This window comes from Caloenas nicobarica, chromosome 8 (genome assembly GCF_036013445.1).
Source record: "Caloenas nicobarica isolate bCalNic1 chromosome 8, bCalNic1.hap1, whole genome shotgun sequence".
Classification (NCBI taxonomy): Eukaryota; Metazoa; Chordata; class Aves; order Columbiformes; family Columbidae; genus Caloenas; species Caloenas nicobarica.
The window spans coordinates 3,158,406-3,183,057 of NC_088252.1; the positions used below are offsets into that span (position 1 = coordinate 3,158,406).

Sequence of the window (24,652 nt, forward strand, 5' to 3'; positions counted from 1 at the left end):
AAAACCAACCACAGGAAGGAAAGGAATTAGCAGGGAAAGGAAAAGCAGCGGCAGCAACAAGCGCTCACGACCGAAATAAACGCACTGCCGGCTGCTTGGGGTGCAGGTAGCAGTCACACCACCTTCTCCTGCACAGAAGTTGAGACTTTGGGGTAAAATTGCGGCTTTTTGGCTTTACTGCCGCAGGCGAGCGCTGACGGAGCGGTCGTGGGCCAGCAAAAGGTAGAAAGGCAGTTGTCAAACGGAGCCCTGAGGGGCTGGGATAACAGGAACTAGGCACAGGGAGAGCTGTTTCTCTAAAATCTGAGGTTTCTTAGAAATCTAAGGGGGAAGCAGGGGCAGAGCTGCCTGCAGACGCTAGGGAAGAGCTGGTCACCAAATGGGCAACACTTAAGGCAGCGGCCTCAATTAATGGCCAACGCTTACGGATTTTGAGGAAGATGAGCGTCGAGGTGAAGCGTTTGGCATCCCAAATTTGCCTCGCCGCCTCTCTCAGCTGTTCCCGAAGCCCCCGCTTTGCTTTGCCAAAGCAAACGTCCAAAGGATCCAACAGGAAACCTTCCCGGTGCCGCAGCTTCCGCTGGAGCCGAAGGGTTGGGTGGGACGTGGCCAGAGCAAGGGCAGAACGCACGGGCTCTGCACCTCTCCCTGCTCACATCTGAGCTACAAGAGCTCACAGTGTAGAAAAACAAGCAACAAAGAGCAAAAAGAAACTACCTCAAAAAAAACCAAACTACTTACTACTAAGCGGAGATGAGAGTCTCTGGTGGGGATGCTCAAAGCTTCATGACGGAAACCAGAGCGGCAAAGGTGCCCTTGGTTCAAATCAAGCACTTCCAGAGCTTCTGCTGGTACGAGGAGCTCTTGTTTCGCCCCTTGCAGCAGCTCACAACTCAGATCCCTGAAGGGACCGTTCCTGGTGTGTCCAACTCGCAGCTCTCCCAGGGTAAACGCTGCCGAAACACATAACGCGGTCGTTTTTGCCATTCCAACTCAAAACGTCTTTATTTTTGTGATGTTATCGTCACCCGTCCTCACAGAGGACAGAGTGCAGGAGGTAAGTGAACTCTTCTAGACAAGCTCTTGGTTACATTTGGGGGCAACGAGGAACCGTTCCCATTATTTTCCAAAAATCCCACTGTGAAAGGCTGAGGAGTCTTCGCTAAATTCTTGCGACTTGAAATTTAGAATCGAGCATTAATTTTTGGGACAAGAGGACTACATGGTAGTTAAGAGAGTGCGCAGGAGCCTTAAGAGACTCTTTTCCTCTGTTTTCCCAACCATACATGGGGCCTAACGTAATCTGCTCCCAACAGCAACTGCCCCAGAAACGCAGACTCCGAATCAACCCCACGCTCTGGACTCGGAGGGAATGGGGAGGAAGGGCTGAGATTAACAAAAAAACCCACCAAAACCAACAAGAACCTGGAAAAGACTGACACAAAGGACAAAAAAAGCGGGAGAAGCTATGAAAATATGTTAAGATGGTCAAGAAAAGTCACATCAAAATATATTTAAAAACCAGAGATTCCAATCTGCATGGAATTTAAAACTCCTTTCCCCACCTTTTTTTTTTTTTTTTCCTGCTCAAGGAGTCTCTTTGTTGTTCCAGGATGTGGAACATGATAAGCAGCACCAGTTGTGTCCTGAAAAGGGTAGTATTTCCAACTCGTCTGAGCACTTCCACCATTTACAAAGAAAAAAAAAGTTATATAGACCTCAACAATTGCCCCACCCTCCCTCTTTTCCGTTCTACGGTGGGCAGGAGAAAAAGACTTGCAAACACATCTGACTTTTCATGTTAAGTCCCATTTTGCCACACGTCAATAGCCCTGCAATCCGTTGTACACCTTCTGCACCGATCCTTGCTTCAACAACTGTTTGAGACCTGCAAGAGAAAGGAAAGTGTTAGCGGAGAAGGGCTCTGAGTTTGTGGTACTCTGAGAGTACCGTGGGAAAAAAATGAAAATAAAAGGAAAAATGTCCCCAAACCCAGTGGTGCAACGGGTTTGCTCCTGCTCCTTCGGCATTCCTATAAGGAGCAATGGCACCGAGGTTACTGATGCTGTCCCGGAGCTTCCCTGCACTTTCAGGAGTATTTCCAGGGTCTAACTCATCCAGCTCATCTCCCCAGCAGCCCAAGAGAATTCTGCTCGCAGAATGTGGGGAAAGCAACACTTGAGTCCTTTGGACTTTCCAGCTACAGAAACCCAGAGGAGGAATTAGAGACCAGAGGTTTTCACACTGGTACGAGGTACTTGGGGATACTCCTGTCCACTAAAAGCAATCCCTGAAGGCAAGTAAGAGAAGCAAACTTGTTATTTGTTTAAGTTTTTTCACAAAGGAGTCTAGATGACTTTACAAACACCATCTTCGCCAGCCCTCCAAGCCCATTCACAAAACATTTCAAAGCACTGGCTGCCCTGAGATCCCGTGGGTATCAAATTCTTACCAGAGCAGGGTTAAGAGTGAGTCAGCCCTTCAAACTGTAATATTATTAATTATAACTCATCTCCTGGGGTCAGCACCGCCAGGGAAGGGCTGGCAAAGGGCTTCCCTGCTGCTTAAAAGGCGAATCCACACAAAGCAGAGGAAGCAGGTTGGCAAGAAGGGATGTGTCACACTGTTTTTCCAGAGATAATCGGAGGGGACTCCCTCGTTAAAGTCAGCCTGGTCACACACTGGACACGGGGTCCCTCGGGGCACAGCAGCATCTCTGCTTGGACAAGCCTGATGAAGGGCTCTCAGGACCCAAAACAGAGAGAAAAAACTCTCATTTTGGGTGGAAAAGACCCTCAAGATCAAGTCCAAGTGTTTCCCTAGCGCTGGCACTGCCCCATGTTCCTGAGAACCTCATCTCTGTCTGTCCAACCCCTCCAGGGATGGTGACTCCAGCACTGCCCTGGGCAGCCTGTTCCAATGCCCCACAGCCCTTTGGGGAAGAAATTGTTCCCCAGATCCAACCTCAACCTCCCCTGGCGCAACTTGAGGCCGTTTCCTCTGGTCCTGGCGCTTGTTCCTGGGGAGCAGACCCTAGAAAATACCACAGCGGTTGCTAACTTTAAGTTAACACAGGCAGGGAGAGGGAGGACCAGTAATTAAATCAACCAGTTTATTGTATATAAAAACAGTCAAGCTTTCACGAAATCTGGCTAAAAGACACTGTGTCTCCCTGCAAACCTCGTCCTGCTTGTCCATCCTTAAATCATTCTGGCTACAAACACCACTGTCCTTTAAAACCAGTGATTTGACACATAAGGTTACAGCAGCCTCGTTAAAATACTGGAAAACTGTCCTGGAAGTCCTAACTGGAACCGAGACCGCTCTTTGTCAGGCAAAAACTATTGATGCCTCTTGCTTGCTGCCCAGAGAATCCTGGAGAAGAGGATCTCCTGAAGAGAATCCAGAGAAATCACTTCCTCCCCCAGCCAAAGGAAGCTCCAAGTCACTTCCCGGCTGATGAGGACAAGGATGTGGCTCCTGCATGTGCAGTTCTTTGAAAGGAAGGACATAGCTGGAGAAAGGTGAGCTCCAGGAACCCTGAAAAAAGCAGGATTTGCACCATTCCCGTACCTCGTTTCCTGCTAGCGAGCTCCAGGCAGTTGCCTGCTGGCCTGAAGGACACTCTCATTAGCACACAGGATATTTCTGGTCCTCGATCAGGAATTCCAGGCAGGATTCCTGACATTTGGCGCTACTGCAGCCTCAGGCATTTTTTTTTAACTAGAGCCAACCTCGAGATTTTTCTAACACTACCAACAGATGAGAGGTTACAACCCAGCCTGGACACTTTGCTGCATCTCTGAGCACCCCAGAGTTAAAGCGTGGGGTCCAAAGCTCCAAAAAAAAAAAAAACCAATAAACACGTGTCAGCAGAGATGAACAGGGGGATATGTCAAAGAGAAAGTCACCTCTGATCAACAGGCAATAAATTCCCCCGTGTCACACAGGCAGGAAAGCAAGCATATTATTTCCCTGACTCTAAAGCTTCGACTGACCAGAGCGGTGCCCTCGGAGTCAGAGCATCTTCTGACTGCCCCAGGAGCTGCACATATGGTGGGGAGATAAGAAATTAGGACCACCGCCAACAATAAGAAAAAAGGGATGTTTTGAATTCTGAAGCCTGCAGCCTTCCTTTGAACGCATACACTGAACTGCTGCCGCACAACGTGAACAAAGCTATTCCCTCCTAAAAACTCCTTGAATCGCTGGATGTTTAGAGGCTTTCTAGCACACACAAATGCAGCTGACTGCCCACCCTGTCGCCGTCCCCTGGGACGTGGGGAATTACGTCAGGAGGGGGTGAAACACCCAAAGGCCCCGTGTCTGAACGCACTCACACCAGTACTATCACCTCTCTGTTTCTGGGAGATCTGTAAAGGTGTGCAAGCGATTTTGACAAACATCCCGGTTTCTGTCGCTGCTCTTTGCCCGGTGGATTCACAAACCATCAAGAGCAACAGCTAGAAAAACCTCACGCCTGTTTGAAAGGTGCTGTTGACTTATGAAGCTTCAAGGAGGGCAGCAGAGCCTGGAATGGGACTTCATGCTGATGCCCTCACCGGGCACAACACGCTTGTGACAGGGAGGAAAAGCAACAGGGGTCAAAACACAAACCAGGTTTACTCCAAGCACAGCCCAGAGACAGAGACCTCGCAGCCCAAATGGCTGAAGAGGCACAGAACATTGCTCAGCGCTGGAGCTGCAGCGAACAACTGAGCTCTGAGCAGTCCCACAGTGTCACCAACAGAGCACAGAGTGTCACGGGGCTGAGAAAAGCTCACCCAGGGCTTGGCTTCCCTCTGCAAACACCAAGAGCCCAGGAAAGCTGTGCGTTTGCCTCATTCTACCAGGACAGCTGCCAGAATCATCCACTTTTGGAAGAAGAAAGTACGACAGCCCTGATGAGCAGGAAGAAGTTGTGGGGATGGGAACTTTCCAAAAAGCTGCACTGGTATGCGCCAGGAAATTTCTTTGCCCTGTAGCAGAGGACGTGACCCTTGATGCCTCCTCTGGTACCTCACGCGGAGCGGTAGAACTCACTGCAGAGGCTGCTGAAGCAAAGAGGAATTTCCAGCTACAAGTACAGCATCGACCTTCCTCCTAATTTTACGATTTCTGCATGGTTCATCAGGTTTTAATTGATTGCTGAAGCTGAAGGGCAAATCTCTCCTACCACACATCCACATTGTACCCTTCTCCCAAGTAGCAAGTGATAGGATGAGAGGACACAGCCTCAAGTTGTGCCAGGGGAGGTTGAGGTTGGATCTGGGGAACAATTTCTTCCCCAAAGGGCTGTGGGGCATTGGAACAGGCTGCCCAGGGCAGTGCTGGAGTCACCATCCCTGGAGGGGTTGGACAGACGGACATGAGGTTCTCAGGGACATGGGGAAGTGCCAGCGCTGGGGGAACGGTTGGACTCGATGATCTTGAGGGTCTCTTCAAACAAAATGATTCTATATGGCCACAAAGCACACAGGGTAGAAGACATAGAGGGGAACAACCCTTCTCCTGATGCTGCCCAACACTCTTTACCCTCGACAGTAGATAGATCTTCACAAGTCTTGCCCCCAAGAAAGTGGAAACAGGAGCTAGAAAACAGCTTGTGATCCCATCCCAGCACAGGCAACGCAGAGAGAGGCTGAGCCCAGGAAATGGTTCAGCTCAGACAGATGGCCGGCAACGAAACAAAGCGCCTGCAAACCTGCCAAGTGCTACATCCCAACCTAATCTATTTCCCTACAACACCAACAGCCAAACTCGTTCGCTTCAAAGGGAAATGGAAGTTAATCTCAGGGCATCGGCCAACTGTGTTATGTTGCAGAAGGGGCACGGGGGAAGCAGAGCTCCTCCTGAGCGCGACAGGCCGCTGGTTGCATCGTGCCAACTTCTTATCAGCTCTGGCGAGAGGTCTGTGCAGCCCCACTGCCACAACAGAGCTTCAAAACACCCACCTTCCCGCTGGTCGTTTGTCAGCTGCTCTTTGGGGAACTCCACATCAAACGTTATTATTAGTGAGCCTTTGATATTATTGTTATCGAAATTTGGAAGACCTTCTCCTTTCTTCCACAGTTTGGCCCCGGGTTTCGTAATTTTATCCCGAGCAACGTGAACCTAGAGGCAAGAGAAATTTCCGAATGCTACTAGTGTTGTGTGTGTTGCCCCAATACCCCTTCCAACCCACTGAAAAGCTTCAACTGATCTAAATTCTTTGCCAAAGTCAGTGATATTCAAGGGGCCCAAGCAATGTTACTGCCAGGACACGTCAGAACTAACAAAAATCACTGCTGTGACAGCTTGGGACCCAGAACCACACTGTACATCTCTTGTTCTGAGCCTGTTTTGGATCCATGGAACCAGTCTGGAAGTCTCTAGCAGAACCTCAGCACAAGAGACCTGCGGTTAAATTTGGTTTACGCACAAACCCTTGCCTCACCTTGTGCCCATCCAAGTGGGCGATATCCATTTCAAAGCCTGTAAGTGCCTCGACCAGCGAGATCGTCACATTTGTATACAAGTCATCTCCTCTTCTTTCAAAGACTGGGTGCCTGGGGAAATAAAAGACATCGGAACTTTTCTCCTTCCCCATAGGGAAATAGGTCCTTTAGCTTTCTCCCCTCTATTTTTGAGCTTGGAGAATTCACAATTTGGAGAGGAAGTGAAGAATGAATGATATTTAACTTTGTTTTCCTGTGTGAGATATGTACTACTAATAACCTTTCTATTTCTAGGGCCATGAGTGGTGAGGCGTGTCAAGAAGTTGTGACTCACACAGCTTCTTTACTAGCGCGTTTCCTTACAAAAGGGAGATAGTATGTTGATGGAAAAAGGATATATTTCATGTGATTCACACAGGAGCTCCTTCTGCATGCCAGAATTCAAGCCAAACAAAATAAAAGCGGAATTATCGCAGCATCTTGACAGTGCTGAATCCAGCTACTGCAGCAGCATCAGGGTTGAACATCCTGCAGAGCCCTGAGTATCAGACTCGCGGCTGCACCAACTGAAGGGTAAAGCTACATGGGAAACACTGGCCAGAAAGTTGCTTGTAAGCTTCCTTTCCAGTAAAACCAGAAAGAAGGGTCTAACTGGGCCAGTTACTTACTTAAGAACTTTTATTCGGAAGCGCAAATCACCTGGCTCCCCATCCACGTGGGGTTCACCTGTGGAAGAGAAAGAAAAGCTCTGTTTAAAGGAGCTAGTTGGCAACAACTGAAGAAACAAGCAGCATATTAAACACAAAAGTGATTTGCAGCTCATGTGCTAAAGGAAAAAACCAAGTCGGTCTTCACATGACTAAAACCTGCCTTACACATATCTGTTATGAAAGAACCTAGGACTTTGAGTATTTCCTCAATGAGCTCATACCTCTCTGCTGTTCTAGAAGACTTGCCTGCATGTTAATAACGTCCTTTGCGTGTTGAAGGACTTTATCTCCTTGGGCAGAGGGGATTCCCTCACATACTCAAGCCTGGAACAGATGCTCCTACTCAAGGGTTATCTAAACCATCAGATTTACAGCTTTTTTTGGTGCGCGCCCTGAGTACCAGCAAAGGGAGTAGAACTTGGAGCATCATCCAGACTTAGCAAAGAATCACAGAAGGGTTTGGGTTGAAGGGACGTTCCCAGCTCCCCCAGTGCCACCCCTGCCATGAGCAGGGACATCTGCACCAGCTCAGGTTGCTCAGAGCCCCATCCAGCCTGGCCTGGGATGTCTCCAGGGATGGTTCATCCACCACCTCTCTGGCCAACCTGGGACAGGCTCTCACCACCCTCAGAGCGAACAATTTCTTCCTCATATCCAGCCTGAATCTCCCTCCTTTCATTTAAAACCATCACCCCTTGCCCTATCACAACAGGCCCTGCTCAAAAGTCCATCCTCATCTTTCTTATCAGCCCCTTTTAAGCGCGGAAAGGCCACAAGAAGGTCTCTCCGGAGCTTCTCTTCTCCAGCTGAACATCCCAACTCTCTCAGCCTGTCCTCCCAGCAGAGCTGTTCCAGCCTCGGATCATTTCTGTGGCTCCTCTGGCCCCTCTCCAGCAGGTCCATGTGTGTCCTGTGCTGAGGACCCCAGAGCTGGACCAGCACTGCAGGGGGGTCTCAGCAGAGCAGAGGGGCAGAATCCCCTCCCTCAACCTCCTGAATTTCCACAGCCTGCAGAGGACACAGCACTTAAAACCACATGTTCTGACAGGTGACCCAAAGCAGGGCTCGAGCACTTTCACTGCTATAAAAACCAGCCTTGCATGATGGAAAAGGAGCAAATCCAAGCTGAGCAGCTACGCAGAGCCCACACACGTACCTTCCCCAATGAAAGGATACTCCATCCCATCCCTCATGCCGGGCTCGATCTCCACTTCCAGCGTCCGCTCCTCATTCACCAGCCTGCGAAGGGGAAGAGCAAGTGAGCACTAAGTTCTCAACAGAAGGTGGAAGCACCGACTTACATCACTGGGGTAATGAGAACACCCTCACAAGTTAACACCTACTCTCTCCTTGCTCACATCTAAATCTGGAGGGCAAGCGCTGCCTTTCTTGTCTGCTGATACTCCTCTAGTACAGAAGGTAAAAGCTAAGCTCCTAAATGCACATTCAGCATCCAAATGTGTGACTGCACCGCAGTATTCCGTGTCCAGCTGTTTCCAGCTGGGAACTCTGGGCTTCCCTGATTTTGTTTATTCACATTCAGTTGTGCAACTACCACTGGAGTTGTTCAAGGAAGAAGAGGCTGAAAGAGCAAATTGGGGACCTCTACGTCTAACAGAGCTGGCCATCTCTAAGAATAAAGTCCAGCTCCTTAGAAATATGAAGCTTGCTTTAAGTTCTTCCAAATTCCCCAGGTCTTACTGGGAGTATGGGCACTTTCCTCCATCTAGTGGCAGGTTTAGAATAAAACATCCACAGAGCAGCAAAGAGCATAAAACTCACTTGACGTTCGGACATTCATCACAAACGACTTCTTGAGTCATCTGGAAGCGTCCCGGACCCAACTGGGTGGTCCTCATCTCCTGCCGACAATTGCATTTCCGCTTGCCAGGTGCCTGTCTCGCCACCGGCTTGTTCCTGACAACCTGCGGGGAAGAGGACGAGGTCAACACCAGCACTCTGGGGTCTCCCCAATGGTCTGGATTTCTCAAACAACCTTAACATCATTTGGTTTTGTGTGTGCTGCCCCCACAGTAGCTCCAAACGGCCTCAGCGGAACATTCTGATATTTTTCACCTTGCTGATCACACATTAAATACCAGAAAAACTCTTTCCGACACCATTATTGGCATTGCATTTGTTTTTCCTGGACCTTTCTAGATAGGAAAGGTAACACTAGGATGAAACACCTCAGACTTCAGTTATGATAGCTTCCTTGTCCCACATGACAGGCAAAATTATCTGGAGTTCCCCATTACCACAATAAAAACTCAACCAACACAAATTCTAACACGCAGAACAGCAGGGATTGTCAGCACCAGAAATGTAGCTCGCTCAAGGAAAAATAATTAAAAGGCCACCAAACATTTGCCAAGTATGTAATCCAGAAATTTACAGTGACACGTTTGGCCATATAAAGAGGCTCCAAAAAATCCTCAACAAGAATTGCAAAGTGAATTTGAGGCTTATGAACGGGCCCTCAATTATCACTGAGTTCTAGAGAGAGAACACTTACACCTTTTCCAACTGGGCTGTTTCAATAAAAAAAGCTATAGGTGGCCACTGACAACAAATAAATAAACTATTATCACAAGAAACATCCCTTTATAGAGAAATTGCCACATAGCAAAGCTGAATAAATGTATTGTTGCGTGTTATTTGCTAGGAAGAAACAGCCTCCACTGCCACTGCGAGCTATTGAGAAAACAAGCCTCTATTTTCATTCCGTTCTTCGGGAGAAGATATCGTTCTGAGCATGGCCAGGCATCTCAAACCTGAGGACACGCTGGAGACAGCAAACAGGCAAGAGGTCCAACTTACTTCTACAAAGTTTCCTGAATACACCTCCTCCAGCGTAACCTCCAGGTCCACGATGATGTCGCTCCCTCGGGGAATGTTCCTGTCTTGTTGGCGAGGGTTCCCTCCAAACATGAACCCGAAGTCCCCAAAGAAGCTGGAGTAAAGCACATCGATTAGTTCAGGAAGGAATTCTGACTAAACGAGGTTTTGCTGAAAAAAGACAGCCAAGGCGGCAGCAACGTGCTGCTCGGCAAATCCTTCTAGACCCTGACAGAGCAGCACAAAAGCACCGTAGTAAATCCAGATCCCTCTCTTTGCTCCTCAAGGACACACGCTAATGCCTTCAAACAAAGCGGTCACTTTGGAAGAGTTTTCTGTACTAAAAACCAGGACTTGAATGCTGACACCTCAAAATCTGCCCACGGTCTAAGGGAAGTCGTCTCCGTGCTGCATTGTGGCTCAGCTACCAGCACAAGGTGCAAACTCTGAGTAGTGCTTCATCTATTCAATACTAGCAGGTTGGTTTTCAGTAGTTTGAGGACAAGGGGGATGAAAAAAATCTCCCTAGCAAGTCTGGGTATTTTTCCTCAAAACGGATCAACAGATTCTGCAAGTTCTCACCCAGAAGGACGAGAGATGAGCAACTTTAGGAATTGTTAGTAAATTTGTGCCTAGCAGAACCAAAGGAGCCTTAAACAAACAGAAGATCAGTTTCTGCCTGAGCCACGTGCAAATGCTTTCAGGTTTTAACGATCCAAAATCTACAGTTGCTCCAAAATGTAGTGTAAGTTGCTACAGCATTACTGAGCAAAAGAAAAAGTGACTCCCGAAGCGCACACATGATGTGTGACAACACATTAAACATCAATTACACACCAGAGAACACAAGTTCCTACATGTTTAATGCAACTGCAGCACCTGTGAACTTGTTTCTTCAAGATCAGTGACTCCTGCCTGGGTAAAAGCCCTTAATGTCGATTTTTGCCTGCGTCAAACATCATAAAATTAAAATTCCAACTGTAGGAAAGCCCTAAAGTGGCAAAACCTCCTTACTGGGAGAAGATGTCTCCATGGGAGCTCTGGTGTCCATCCTTCAGTCCCTCCTCACCGTACGCATCGTACTGCTTCCGCTTCTCCTCGTCCGACAGCACCTGGCAGAGGGAACAAGCAGACGAGACATTTATTTAAATGTCAGTTTATTGAAACAGCAGAAGCAACACAGAAAATAGAAACAATACTGAGTTTATCTTAAGGATCAAAAAAGACTCTGAAGGAATAATTCAAATCGGTTCCTACAAAGCTGGACATGCTGAAAACCCACATAATACCACCGTCGTTTCTCAGTTTGTTCTTCACACACACAGAACGTGTATTTCTCCGGCTCCTATTTCATAACAATTCGTAATGACGGCAAGTTTGCTACAAAGCTGAACCTGCCCAGTATGGTAACTGCACACCAGTTTGACTGCTGAGCTTCATTCCTAAGGGCAGAAAAAGTTACAAGTAACTTCAGCGCTGAGGCAGAATAACAGCCCAACACACAGGACTTTCAAGACTGTAAAGCTTTGAGTTTAATTCCTAAGTCTTGATCTTTGCTCTTTCCTCCCCCAGAGATCCAGAAGTTTCCTGTCACGTTTAGTCTTCCTTCCCCTTCCTCTCCCATTGATAGTGTTTGGGAAGGTTAAAATTGGCAGGTTAGCTTTCAGGAGGCTAGAAAGGACTGGAAAAGCAACTGAACAGGTGGAAAAGATGGTTAAACAATAAAAACCAGCCTCAAATTGTAAAGATTATAAATTCTAGCAACAGGGAAAAAAAACCAACAGTGACTTTACTCGCTCCATCTAGTAGGTAAGAGCTCAACTCTCCCTTTGTCCCTTCAGGTTTTGCATTAAAAAGCACATTTTCTAAAACCGGGATAAGCTTTTCATTTCGTCATCTGTTGGTGTTGGAGCAAAATTCTTCTGGCAGAGTCCCACACAGTCCTGGCGATATCATGAGCAATAGAACTAAGACGACAAAATATTTGCTTTTCCCTTCATTTTCCTTCTTGCTGCAGTCTGTTGGAGATCACAACTCCAGGATACTATTTCGAGTATTTTGAGCAGAGTTCTCGTTTCTTTTACGTGAGGTTGCCTTGAAAGTAAAGCTACCACCGCTTAGAAAAAAAACCCTGGAAACTCCATCCCCAAACCATCCTGAGACTACTGATTGTACGTAGCGGAGTCTCAGTTCCCTCTCACAGGACTAGTCTCCTTTTGGTGTTCGGACCAGGGTGGAAATTCCTTTGGCTGTTAAAATGAAGACCAAGTAGTTTAATTAACCTACTTTCCTCACAATCTATTTGAAGACTTTGCTATAGATGTACATCAATACTGGATTTTAATATTCTGATGCATCTCCCCCAGCAAAATGCACATGAATGAAGAATTTAAAGGGAGGTTTCTTAATTTTCACCAGCACCTGACAAGAGCTCATTGCGTTTGTACCGCTTGTGTTTACACACAACTGCATACTCCATGTTGAACAAGGATGCTGTTGTGCAGCAATAATACCCTGGTAAGGGAGATGCAGACATAGTTATTCTGCATAAAATTAATATTCAGCTATTCCTGCCACCACATCCCCTTCTGATTGGATTTTACAACCACTTTCTCCCCAATGTTTTTAATAGAAAAAGTACTCTGTAAATAAGCTGTCGAGACTTAAACCTGGGCTTGACGAAGAGGGAGAGAAATGCTCTCCGTGCTTTAAATATGATCATCAAATATGATGATCCCAACTCACAGAAATGACACCGCAGCTTTGAAGTAAATCGCATGCATCAATCTTTCGATGCTGCAAATGACAGGTGGCAAATACTTTTTTCCACAAAAAAAAAAATCTCTTTACCTTCACCGATTTCCCTGCGAGAGTTCAGCCAATTTATTTAAGAACACAGACAAGTCTGAACTAAAAAGAAGTCCCAGCTCTGATATAAAAATAAAGTGAATATGGGTTTTTTTTTCCTGACCAAAGAGGAAAGCATTCAAGCTGTTTCTCTCACTTCCCCATTTATTTTATATTTGCATATCTGAGGAGTGTCAGGGATAGAAACACAAGCCAGGCTACAGCTGTGGACTGAGAACACAAACCCTTCCCTTCGGAAGCTCGACTCCTTCAAGGGGACTCTATATATGATTTATATCATGCACTGGGCTATTAATGTCAAGTATCATTTGTACACTACTATTTTATTATGGAAACAACAGAAAGCCTCATGCATATGTGATTAACCTTTATTTTTCCCATCTTAACGCCTTCTAAGAGGCAAACCGACCACCTTTCGCCTCCTATCAGCTCAGACTTACAGCCAGGCCCTATATATGCCAATACTTACAGCTGACGCAACTCTATTTCTTCCCCAAAGAACTATTAATAACTCCTAAATAACTTTAACTTGCTGCCTTTGCTTTCTCCTGGCTAAGTGAACTAAGGCCTCTTATTGTCTGCTAACAGAAAGGGCCCTCTCATCAGCCTGGCAGCCTCCCTACCTTTGTTTTTTATTTAGTAGAATGTCTGAAATTCAATATAGGGGAAGGAGGGATTGCACCTGTACCTTATAGAAAGGTTGTTATATTTCCTAGAAGCTCTCCTGTCTCCTTCCCCGAAGTAAAGCCTCATGAGACAACTCATTGGGCAGGCTCAGCTTCATGCTCACAACATGTTTTACTGTGATCTCTGTCCACCCTCCGCAGTCGGGACGGGCTGGGAAGACTTGGGGCTCTCTGATCTCTGGGTTCCTTCCAACACGGTCATAACTTCACTCTCTCCTTCCCCTCAACGTTACAGAGTGAAGCCTCACAAAACAAGTCGTTGGCCAAGCGCAGCTTCGTGCTCATAGCACGTTTTACCCATGAACCTCATATACCCTCCACGGCCTGGGAAGGGCTGGGAGGACTTGGAGCTCTCTGGGTTCCTTACACCAGGGTCACGACTTCACTCCTCTCCTTCCCCTGAATGTTATAGAGCAAAGCCTCATGGAACAAGTCATTGGCCAAGCTCAGCTGTGTGTTCCCAGCATGTTTTGCCATGAACCCCATCCACCCTCCATGCTCTGGGAAGGCTTAGGGCTCTCCAAGTTCCTTACAACAGGGTCATGACTTCACTCCTCTCCTTCCCCTGAATGTTAGAGAGCGAAGACTCATGAAACAAGTCATTGGCCAAGCTCAGCTTCATGCTCACAGCACGTTTCACTGTAAACCCCGTCTACCTTCCGCAGTCTGGGAAGAGCTGGGAGGACTGGGGCTCCTCAAATTCCTTACAACATAGTCACAACTTCACTCCTCTCTTTCCCCTGAACGTTATAGAGTGAAGCCTCATGAAACAAGTTGTTGGCAAAGCTCAGTTTTGTGTTCCCAGCCTGTTTTATCATGAAGCACATCCACCCTCCACAGCCTAAGAGCTCGGAGGACTTAGGGCTCTTGAAATTCCTTACAACAGGGTCACAACTTCTCTCCTTCCTCTGGATGTTATAGAGCAAAGGCTCATGGAACAAGTCGTTGGCCAAGCTCAGCTTCATGCTCGCAGCATGTTCTACTGTAAACCCCATCCACCTTCCGCAGTCTGGGAAGAGCTGGGAGGACTTCGTGCTCTCTAGGTTCCTTACACCAGGGCCACAACTTCACCCCTTTCCTTTCCCTGAATATCATATAGTGAAGTCTCATGAAATGAGTCGTTGGCCAAGCTCAGCTTCATGCTCCCATCATGTTTTACCATGAGCCCCGTCCACCCTCCATGGTCTGGGGAGACTTGGGGCTCTCCAAGTTCCTTACAACAGGGTCATGACGTTACTCCTCTCCTTCCCCTCAGTGTTATAGAGTGAAGCCTCATGAAAAAAGTTGTTGGCCAAGCTCAGTTTTTTGTTCCCAGCATGTTTTACCATGAAGCCCATCCGCCCTCCATGGCCTGAGGAGACCTGGGAGAACTTAGGGCTCTCCAAATTCCTTACAACAGGGTCATGACTTCACCACTCTACTTCCCCTGGATGTTATAGAGCGAAGCCTCATGGAACAAGTCATTGGCCAAGCTCAGCTTTGTGTTCCCAGCATGTTTTACCATGAACCCCATCCACCCTCCATGCTCTGGAATGACTTAGGGCTCCCCAAATTCCTTACAACAGGGTCATGACTTCACCACTCTACTTCCCCTGGATGTTATAGAGCGAAGCCTCATAGAACATGTCGTTGGCCAAGCTCAGCTTCACGCTTGCAGCACATTTTACTGTGAGCCCCGTCTACATTCTGCAGCCTGGGAAGGGTTGGGAGGTCTGGGGCTCCCCAAATTCCTTCCAACAGGGTCACGACTTCACCCTTCCCCGCAGCCCCGCCAGCGGGGGGATCCCGCCGCCCCCGGCCTCACCTCATAGGCCGCCCCCAGGTCCTGGAACTTCTCCTGCGCCCGCGGGTCGTCGGGGTTCCTGTCGGGATGGAGCTGCAGCGCCAGTTTGCGATAGGCCTTCTTGATGTCCTTGATGGAGGCGCCGCGGGACACCCCCAGGATCTTGTAGAAGTCCCTCCTGAGGGGGGAAAAGAGAGAGAGGGGAGGGCAGCGGGGCCCTGTCAGCGCCGAGCCCGGGCTGCGGGCCCAGGCCCGGCGCTGAGGGAGGGAACACGCAGGCCCAGCGCACTCACCCGGCGGCGGCCTCCTGGCAGAGGCAGAGCAGCAGGAGGCAGAGGCGGCCGAGCCAGCCGGGGGCCATGGCGGGGCGGCCGGGCCTGCCCAGGGCGGCGGGGCTGAGGGAAGCGGCGGCTCCGGGCGGGTCCGCAGCGCCGCAACAGCCCGCCCGGCCCGGCCACCATCAGACGGGAAACGGGGCCCGGCCAGCGCCGCCGGCCAATGGGAGAGCGGCGCGGCGCCGCGCGCGGCGGGCCGCCGGCCTATCAGCTGAGCACACTTCACCACCGGCTCGACGCCGCCAGCCAATCGCCTGTCGGGGCGTCGGTTTTGAGCCCGTTGGCCAATCGCGGTTCGGTCCGTCATGCCGCTCGATGCCCTATCGCCGCGCGGGAGGGTGAGTCCTCCAAGCGGGAGGGAAGGGCCGTCTCGTTGGTCGGCGCCTCGGCGGGCACCGGAAGCGGGCGGTGGTCGCCATGGAGGCGGTGGCGCCGGTGCGGCTGTGGGTGCGGACGGAGCCGTTCCTGCTGGGGGCCCTGCCGGCCCCGCCGCCCGCCCGCCTCGCCCCGCACTACCTGCGGAAGGTGGCGGCGTACGCCCGGGCGCGGGCGGGCGAGGGCTGCTTCCCGCGGCTGGCGTGGCCCCGCTGGCGGCACATCGCCTGTGGGAAGCTGCAGCTGGGCCGCGGCCTGGCCTGGCTCTACTTCGAGCTCTTCCACAGCCTCCTCCGGCGGGACCCGCCCGCCAGACTCGAGTGGGCTGAGGCCGAGGCGGCGTGTGGCAGTGCCGAGGAGCTGGAGCGGGAGCGGAGCAAGGCAGGAGATCGGGCGGGGGTCGGTTTGGGGGGGCCGGCCTGGCCTGGCCCGGCTAACGCCTGTTTTGTCCTCTCTTGGCCAGCTCTCCGTGGACACTCTGCAGTTCCTGCTGTTCCTGTACGTGCAGCAGCTTCACAAGGTGTCTCTGCGGAGGTCTCTGATCGGGGAGGAATGGCCCAGCCCCAGGACTAAGTCTCCCAGCCTGACTGGAAAATCTGCCGGGGAGAATAAGGTGTTTGCGGCTGTCAGATTCTTTCTTGTGTGGGAAACGGCAAAGTCCTGCCCTGGGGTGGGTTGGAAAGGAGCTGGTTTGTTCCTGGGAGGGTGTAACTGCCTGCGGTACAAGCTGAGCTGGAGTCACATTTGAGCCGCTTCACTTGATAGTAAATGAAATTAAGTTCACATATTCACAGAATGTCAGGGATTGGAAGGGACCTCGAAAGCTCATCCAGTCCAATCCCCCTGCCGGAGCAGGAACACCCAGATGAGGTTACACAGGAAGGTGTCCAGGCGGGTTGGAATGTCTGCAGAGAAGGAGACTCCACAACCTCCCTGGGCAGCCTGGGCCAGGCTCTGGCACCCTCACTGGGAAGAAGTTTCTTCTCATCTTTAAGTGGAACCTCCTGTGTTCCAGTTTGCACCCATTGCCCCTTGTCCTATCATTGGTTTTCAGTTGATGTGTTCTGTCTAAAAGGTGTCCACAGGAATTCCCTAGAGTCCAAGGCTACCTGTGAAAGTGCTTTTAGAGCATGGGCAATTCTCTTTGTAAGAAGCAGCTGCCCCTGTGGTTTTTCTATCGCTTTTCTTATGCTGGCAGCTGCTTTCCTGTGATCCACTATAGGATCCCAGGATGGTCCCTCCATTAAGTTATATTTCAGAAAGGGGAGTTGTTTGGTCAGTTGTGCATCAACCATGTGAAAATGTTTCTGTTTCCTTTAAAAATACTGCCAAGTATTTTGAAAGAAGAGAAGCAAGTTGATGTATCAGGTGCAGCTCTGTGTATTTTAGAGTAAATTCCAGATTGGCAGCTGCAAAGCTGTGGGTTTCTGTCATGATGACGATGTTGTGAGCTGCATGAATTAGTGAAATGCAGCTTGGGGCACAGTGAAATAATTAAAAATAGAGACTGGGTGACTTTATACTGATTGAAGAAATGAAAAAATAAATGAGAGGAACTGGTACAAGGTGGCTGTGGAGCATCCAGCATTATTTAAAAGCTGATGTTAAGGTCTGCCATTATTGTATCCTTTTTTTTTCATGGTCTGGAGCCCTTTTAAATGTGAACTAATGATTCCCTCAGAGGTTGTTTGGTTTATTGGCCTGCTCGCCTGGGATAAAATGACCCTCTGCTTTTCCCCGCAGTGCCTTGGAAGGCAGTACTTAATCATCTCCGAAGGTCTGGAACAGACGCAGCCATTTTTCCAATCGAGCAGTTGTGAGACCTTGACTGTCAGTTATTGATTTGTTTCCAGGAATTTGTGTGGGAAGGGTTGTTGGCGAGTCTGTTTCTGCTTTCTGGAATGAAATATTTAGTACTTGCAGCTAGAATAAAATGTTTTTCTCTTCTTGAGAGGAGGTTGCTGATGAGTCCAGTTCCCTTTCTGTGTTTCGGAAGCAGTGAGCAGGTGACAGCACCGTGTTTTACTCACTTCACCTCTTTTAGACCAATTGTAAGCAACAATGTGTTGTATAATGTCAGTGCAGCTTCTCAGCTCGGTGAGAACTCACTTCCTTCTGTGTTTTTCTGCCCGCTAAGAACTGGAACGATCAGGAGCACCATGCCTTCGTGCAGACCCACCTCTCGGATCTGCTGGAGCTGCTGCTGGAGCCAGAGCAGCTCACGGCCTCGTCCCCTTCCACCCGCAGCAGCGCGGTGTCCTACGAAGCCATCTGCGCCCTTGGCTTTCTCATCGAAGGGACCGTGACCAAGTCCAGGACGGTCCATCCCCTGCACGAGCTTGCGCTCTGGCCACCCTGCCAGGCACAGAATGGCTACTCGAAGATCTCCAAAACCTTCGCGTTCCCCAAGCTGGAGAGCTGGCTGCGGGCTTGCCTGACCACAAACCCTTTTGGGATGACCGCCTGCCTCAAGTCCAGGAAGAAACTTGCGTGGGCACAGCAAGGTAGCTTGATTTTCAGAAAAAATTTTACAGTCTCAGCTTTTCTCACTGCCCAGGATCTGGTAGGGGTGTGGGGAATTATTACCTTGTTTTCCTCCTGCTGTCAGTGGAGTGGGCAGAGTCTGGGGGACTCTGCGTGACACCTGTGTGTGTTTTTCTGGTCTTTGGAGCACTTTTGTGAGCAAACAGTAATGACTTTATTTTCAAAGGTTCCCCTGAGTGAGGCCAGTATCGCTGTCCTCGTTGTTCAAGTAGAGCTGGACACAGGAAATAGATATTGTGGTGTGTTTGTGGCAAATTGAAAACTGGTCTGGATTTTCTTGCCTTGAATCGCATTCCCTCACCCACAGGGACGTGGCACCTTCCACCTTAAGAGGGAAAAAGAGATCAGGTTAATGTTTTATTTCCTCTGACTGCACAAGTGTGAGAGTGGCAGCGTGTTAGGTAGGACAGTGAGGTCGTTCAAGGGTTGTACTGTAGAGGGAGCATTTTGCTGCCTTAAAATGCACAGTTCTTGTGAAGTGACACAATTTGATGATACTGTCCTTGAAGTTTTGGGCTGATTATTTTCTTGAGGGGTGTCAACAATGAGCTGTCACGTCTGTGTCTCTGTAGGAATCATGTATAGTCTCTTTATGCTTTTTAATTTTAAATGCATTGGTGAACTTGATTTTGCAGTTGAAGGAACAACCCGGAGAGCAAAGATTGCCTGCAATACTCGCGCAGTGCCCAAGGTGCTCCCCATGGTGATCATGAGCCAGGTGTACAAGCAGACACTGGCCAAGAGCTCGGACACCTTGGTGGGGGCTCACGTAAGAATTCATCGCTGCAATGAGTCCTTCATTTATCTCCTCTCTCCCCTCCGGTGAGTTTTTATTCTCCTGGGACACAGCTGGATGTGTTTTCACAGAATGTCAGGGATTGGAAGGGACCTCGAAAGCTCATCCAGGCAAATCCCCCCGCCAGAGCAGGAACACCCAGATGAGGTTACACTGGAAGGTATCCAGGCGGGTTGGAATGTCTGCGGAGAAGGAGATGCCACAACCTCCCTGGGCAGCTTGGTCCAGGCTCTGTCACCCTCACCATGAAGAAGTTTCTTCTCAAATTTACATAGAACCTCCTGTGTTCCAGTTTATACCCATTGCCCCTTGTCTTATCACTGGTTGTCACTGAGAAGAGCCTGGCTCCATCCTCCTGACACTCACCCTTTATATATTTTTAAACATTAATGAGGTCACCCCTCAGTCTTCTCCAAGCTCAAGAGCACCAGCTCCCTCAGCCTTTCCTCACACGGGAGATGCTCCACTTCCTTAATCATCTTTGTGGCTCTTCAGCAAGTTTGTTGAAGCACTAAGTTCATGTTAGATGAAAAAGTCCTGGTTTTGCTGTTTCCCGCTCACTGTGTCCTTGTTTTCTTCTTCCGCAGCTCCGTGACCATCGAGAAGTGCCGGAACAGCACATTCATCCTTGGCCCTGTCCAGGCCTCTGTTCACGTCCACAGCTGCGACAATGTCAAGGTCATCGTAGTTTGCCATCGTTTGTCCCTTTCCTCCACTGCTGGCTGTACTTTTCACATCCTCACGCCCACGCAGCCTCTCATCCTCTCAGGGAACCACGCGATCAGCTTCGCCCCGTTCCACACCCATTACCCGATGCTGGAAGACCACATGGCTCAGGTGGGTTTGGCCACGCTGCCCAACCGCTGGGACAACCCCGTGCTGGTGTGCAAGGAGAGTGACGACACCGGCATCTTCCGCCTCCTGCCCCCCTCGGACTTCTACACCTTCGTGATTCCTTTTGAGATGGAAGGAGACACCACGGAGACGCCGGGGGGGTTGCCCCACGCTTATCAGAAAGCGCTGAGCCAGCGGGAACAGAAGGTGCAGATCTGGCAGAAAACGGTGAAGGAGGCGGGTCTGACCAAGTGAGTGCGGCGCCCCGACGGCAACCTGGGAGCTGCCTCCCAGCTTAGCCGTACAAACGGGAGATTAATTTCATGTAGTTCAACAAAAATGCTGTAATAATGGGTTGGTTTGCATGAGCTTTGTCTTGCACGCCATCTCTAGAGTTTTAGTAATTAGCAATCTTGGGATTCTGGTCTTTGGTATGAATATAGTGAGAAGAATAATGCTCACAATTGTAACTCTGTGATTGTGCTTTCCTGGCTTGTGAGGCTCAAGGAGAAGCCTGGTTAGACACTGCTGAGCGAGGGACCGCGCTGGCAGGAGCTCACACCTCCCCTCGCACTCCTGCTGCCTCTGCCGTCTCTGTTCTGCCCCCAGTGCTGCCGCGGGTGAGATCTCGGCACGTTCCCTCAACAGCTCGACTCGTTATTGGCCTGCGGCTGATGGGTGGTCACTCTTAGCACAACCTTTACATTGCGAGTGAAGCTTTAAATTACTGTCCTGTCTGTTGCTGAGGTGAGCTAAGAATGGACGTTTGAACCAAGCAGATCACCTCATGGGCAGCAGCTTTTCAGGTCCTCTTTGTCAGATCACATGGAATCCTCTGCCCAGCTGTTTCTGTCCTAGCTAGGCCTGTCCTAGCCCGTCTCACGTACCAATGTGTGTCTGTTTGCTTTCCCAGCACCTGCTGCAGCGTTCTGGAAAAGTTCCCCTCGCTTCCTTTGTCGCTGTAGTTTCTTCTGCAGCCAGGCCAGATCGGGCAAGGGTGCACATCTCTCCTGACTTCAGTTTAACTGCTTTTATGTTTTTGTGAACCTTTTTCGCTGCAGCAACCTGAAGAACCTGGCTTCCTTTGTGGGTACAGAATGGGGACAGAAACCCAGATATTCGATTGTGAAAGCTTGAAGAGATGAGAACAGGTTTTGTTCTCTAAGCTGTGCTAGAGCCATGTAGATTTTTCTTTCTGTCCTGTGCGCATTTGATGGCTTGTAACGGTGTGTAACTGGGGGCTGATAAGCGGTGATCTGGGGGAGTTTATCCTCTGGGGAACATGGAATATGAGAACCTCTTGGGTCAAACTGTCAACACTCCCCATCACACCAGAGAAAGGCTTCTGGGGCAGGATTTTGAGAGGGTGGCCGAGCAGCAGTGACCCAGCAGTGGTGACAGAGGTGTAAAAACCTTCAAAACTCTGTCCTTGAGTCTTGAAAAGCAGCGGGGAGGGAAGTTGTGGCTTCAGCCCTTGTGTTAGTGTCGTCTGTTGTGTCTATCAATCTCATCTAAGGTGTTTCTTCGCCCCCCAGCTGTGGTCCTCCCAGGGCCGCTGCTTCTCGCCCCAGAGTTTTGTGAAGGCGTTTGGTCTGTCAAAAATCTTCCCGTTAAAGAAATATGAGGTAACATGGATGATGCGCTTAGATTGAACGTCCTCTACAGCAGTCACGGGAGGCCAGGGCTTGGTACCAGAGTGGATTATTTCATAAAAGGTTGAAAACTGTGCCAGGTTCAGAAGCTTGATGAAAAAGTGGGCAGCTGACGGTGTAAAATGTCTCTGTCTCCTGCAGGCAGGGAAACAACGAGAGAGATGACCAGGAGGCTTAGAGCAAACAGGATATCAGGCTTGTAGAAAGAAAAAAGCTGCGTGCTTGAACTGGGAGGTGAAAGAGACTGTTAGAAATAAGAAGAACGTCTCTCAAGAAGTTGAAGTTGTCTGAATGAGGAAAGTGGGGCAAAAAAAGAATGTAAATCCTGCCAGGCTGAAAGAAAAAGCCCCGTAAGACAGGCCCAGTAAGACAGCTTGAGGAACAACTTGCAAAAGCATAAAATCCTGTTTATTCATTTTCCGAGCATATCAGACAGAAAGTCTTTCGGGGTCAGCAGCAGCTCAACGTATATAAAAAGCACTCGGAGAAGATAAAACCCGAAGAGAAGAAAGAAGCGCCTGCCTTTGTGTTCACATTCACTGGGGAGGAATTTAAGTTTCTCTCCTAGAGCCCTGTTTTCCAGGGAATGTCTCAAATGGAAGCGATAGTACAAAGAAAAGCCTTTAACTTGAGAAAAAGGGTCTGGGGACACTGAGCCTCTGGGAAACCGAGTGGCACAAAAATGAATCTGGCTGGTTTGCTGCTTTTCCTGGTATGGGATGGGATCAGCACATCCAATTAGGAGTCAGTTCAAAGCAGAAACACGTGAAATCTGCACAGGATATTGAAAATGTTCATGTTTTACATAGGTTCTGAAAGGAATCGCGTAAGCTCGTAGAAAACAACATGCAGCAGGAGTTAGTCAGTACTCATGGTACCTTTGACTTTAGAAATTCCGGAGCTGAGCTGATCCCAGAGGGCTGGGATCGGTTCTGGAGAAACTCTGTGAGCCTGCAGTGGGCTTGGGCATCTGACCAGCTCCAGAGACAGAGCCTGAGCTGAGCTGCACGCCCTGTTAGTGCTGGTCTTAACCAAAACCGCCCCAAAAGTTACTTACCAGTAATGGGAATTATTTGAGGAGTGTTTGGATGCACATTTTGTTTCCTGATCTCCATCCTCTCTCTTTCAGACGCTGTCAGAACAGAGTTTAGTGTCTTCAGTGCTTAAACGCTGGTTACTAATAATCTTTTTCTCCCTTTTCAGTCAGTTTTTAATCTGTGCTCTGAGGCGGTCCTATGGAGCCGGGTTGCTGTGCCAATGACTTCTCTAATTCCACCAAGTTCTGTCTTTGGGGTTCGTTGTTGTGACATTTAATTGGTAAAAACCTCTTCCTAGAACAGGCAGTTCAGGAACCAAGCCCGGCTCTTAGCTGATGTATTTGGAGCCTTGTTTTGATACCGAAGGTGAGGTTTAGAAGTATAATATAATAAATAAACATGACCTTGACATCCCTGCTGATCTTCCTTTGGTTTCAGGGATCAGAGGAAACAATTCCAGATGCTGGTAGAAAACAAATTCTACGAGTGGCTGGTTCAGACGGGGAACCGTCAGCAGCTGGACAGCCTGGTCCCCCCTGCCATGGGCTCCAAGCAGGCAGCGGGGTAGCGTCGCGTTCCTGGACAGCGAAAGGAAGACAAGGGTGAGTGAAGAACACATTTCTCTTGATTCTTCTCTCTCTAGAAGAATTTTGTGTGCACGGCCCAGGCAGAGGTGGAAGAAGCAGCAGACTGTTCAGTGGACGTGCTCCCGAGAGCCTTGCATTTGATTTTTAGTTCTTATTTTGCAGCCAAAACCTCTTTTCAGGGTGAATCTATTCTCTGTGTACTCAGCACCTCCCTTGTTCTCCGCAGGTGTTGTGTTTGATTTGCCGGGGACACCCGTGTGCGCCTGTGCAGGCACATTGTGCAGAATCTGACGGCAAAACCTATTTGAACAGCTGCTCTTCGTGTGTTTAAGTCTGTCCTTACCTGCCTCACTTTGTGCTTAGGAGAATTGACTGAGACTTCAAATAATTCTTACTTTGTAGCGTTTTTCTCTTCCCAAGTAAAAGTGGTTTAGGAGCCACAGATGAGCACTTACTGTGTTTTTCCACCACTGTGTGTTTCAAACCATTCGAAAGTTGATTTTATTTTTTTTTTCCTTAGAGTTACTTTTCCTTTGCTAGTGTTGGGAGTAAAATGTGCTCCTCTATTTCGTTACAGAGCCTCGGGAACAGGCAGCATTACACTGAAAACAGTTCTCGTTAAGACCGAACACGCTTGTCGTGGACCAGCTGCCCGGCCTCGGTGCGGGTCGGACCGTCTGTCTGTCCGTTGTTGGGACTTCTGATCACCACCACTTTCCCGGGAACGTGCTGTAACGAGGGAGGGGAGCAAGCACGTGTCGATGAAGGGCAGAGTGTTGTGATGCTGTAGCAGGGAAGCTGCCGTCGTGGTTGGCGTCTGCGGGGTGCAAATATCCCACCAAGGAGCCCTTCCCGGCGCGGAGCCACACATGGGGCCCCGACTTTGTGGTACGAGCCGGCTGCGCTGGTTTTATAAATGTGACAAAGAAATTGTTGATTTATTTTTTCTATGAATGAATTGCAGTGGATTTTTTTAGTTTATAGGAGATGGCACTTAAGCAATGTGATTTTATGGAATTAGCTTTATATACGTTTGCAGTGTTTTGACAAATGTCAATAAAACGGAGTTCTTGCGTAAGCCTGGTGCGTGTCCTAGGGAAAAGGCTTTACCTGTCCGGCGGGTGTTAGTCAGATACGTCTTTACTGCTGAGTGAAATACGAACCAGCCAG

At 49.2% G+C, this 24,652-nt stretch overlaps 2 protein-coding genes across 2 annotated transcripts; one reads left to right on the plus strand and one right to left on the minus strand.

The window, feature by feature from the left end:
* Nucleotides 1-983: 983 nt before the first annotated feature.
* Nucleotides 984-15,807, minus strand: DNAJB11 (DnaJ heat shock protein family (Hsp40) member B11). The gene is made up of 10 exons (XM_065640053.1): nt 15,616-15,807; nt 15,344-15,500; nt 11,000-11,097; nt 9,968-10,100; nt 8,930-9,072; nt 8,304-8,386; nt 7,106-7,163; nt 6,437-6,548; nt 5,955-6,114; nt 984-1,888 (listed from the first exon to the last, which is right to left on the minus strand). Exons 1-10 carry the CDS (start codon nt 15,681-15,683, stop codon nt 1,824-1,826), a joined length of 1,077 nt encoding a protein of 358 aa, XP_065496125.1. The 5' UTR covers nt 15,684-15,807; the 3' UTR covers nt 984-1,823.
* A 267-nt stretch (nt 15,808-16,074) lies between these two features.
* TBCCD1 (TBCC domain containing 1) lies at nt 16,075-24,514 on the plus strand. Its single transcript, XM_065640249.1, has 7 exons — nt 16,075-16,413; nt 16,496-16,645; nt 18,170-18,536; nt 19,212-19,398; nt 19,960-20,457; nt 23,334-23,497; nt 24,060-24,514. The coding sequence occupies exons 1-6, from the start codon at nt 16,075-16,077 to the stop codon at nt 23,461-23,463; spliced, it is 1,671 nt and encodes a 556-aa protein (XP_065496321.1). The 3' UTR covers nt 23,464-23,497; nt 24,060-24,514.
* The last annotated feature ends 138 nt before the right edge of the window (nt 24,515-24,652 follow it).

Excerpts from the sequence above, each read along its gene's own strand:
- TBCCD1 (XM_065640249.1), top strand. The coding sequence starts at position 16,075 with ATGGAGGCGGTGGCGCCGGTGCGGCTGTGGGTGCGGACGGAGCCGTTC. Across the intron at positions 16,646-18,169 it reads AATCTGCCGGGGAGAATAAG|AACTGGAACGATCAGGAGCA; the intron begins GTGTTTGCGGCT and ends CTGCCCGCTAAG. Across the intron at positions 18,537-19,211 it reads ACTTGCGTGGGCACAGCAAG|TTGAAGGAACAACCCGGAGA; the intron begins GTAGCTTGATTT and ends TTGATTTTGCAG.
- DNAJB11 (XM_065640053.1), bottom strand. The coding sequence starts at position 15,683 with ATGGCCCCCGGCTGGCTCGGCCGCCTCTGCCTCCTGCTGCTCTGCCTC. Across the intron at positions 9,073-9,967 it reads ATTCAGGAAACTTTGTAGAA|GTTGTCAGGAACAAGCCGGT; the intron begins GTAAGTTGGACC and ends TCTTCCCCGCAG. Across the intron at positions 6,549-7,105 it reads TTCCGAATAAAAGTTCTTAA|GCACCCAGTCTTTGAAAGAA; the intron begins GTAAGTAACTGG and ends TTATTTCCCCAG.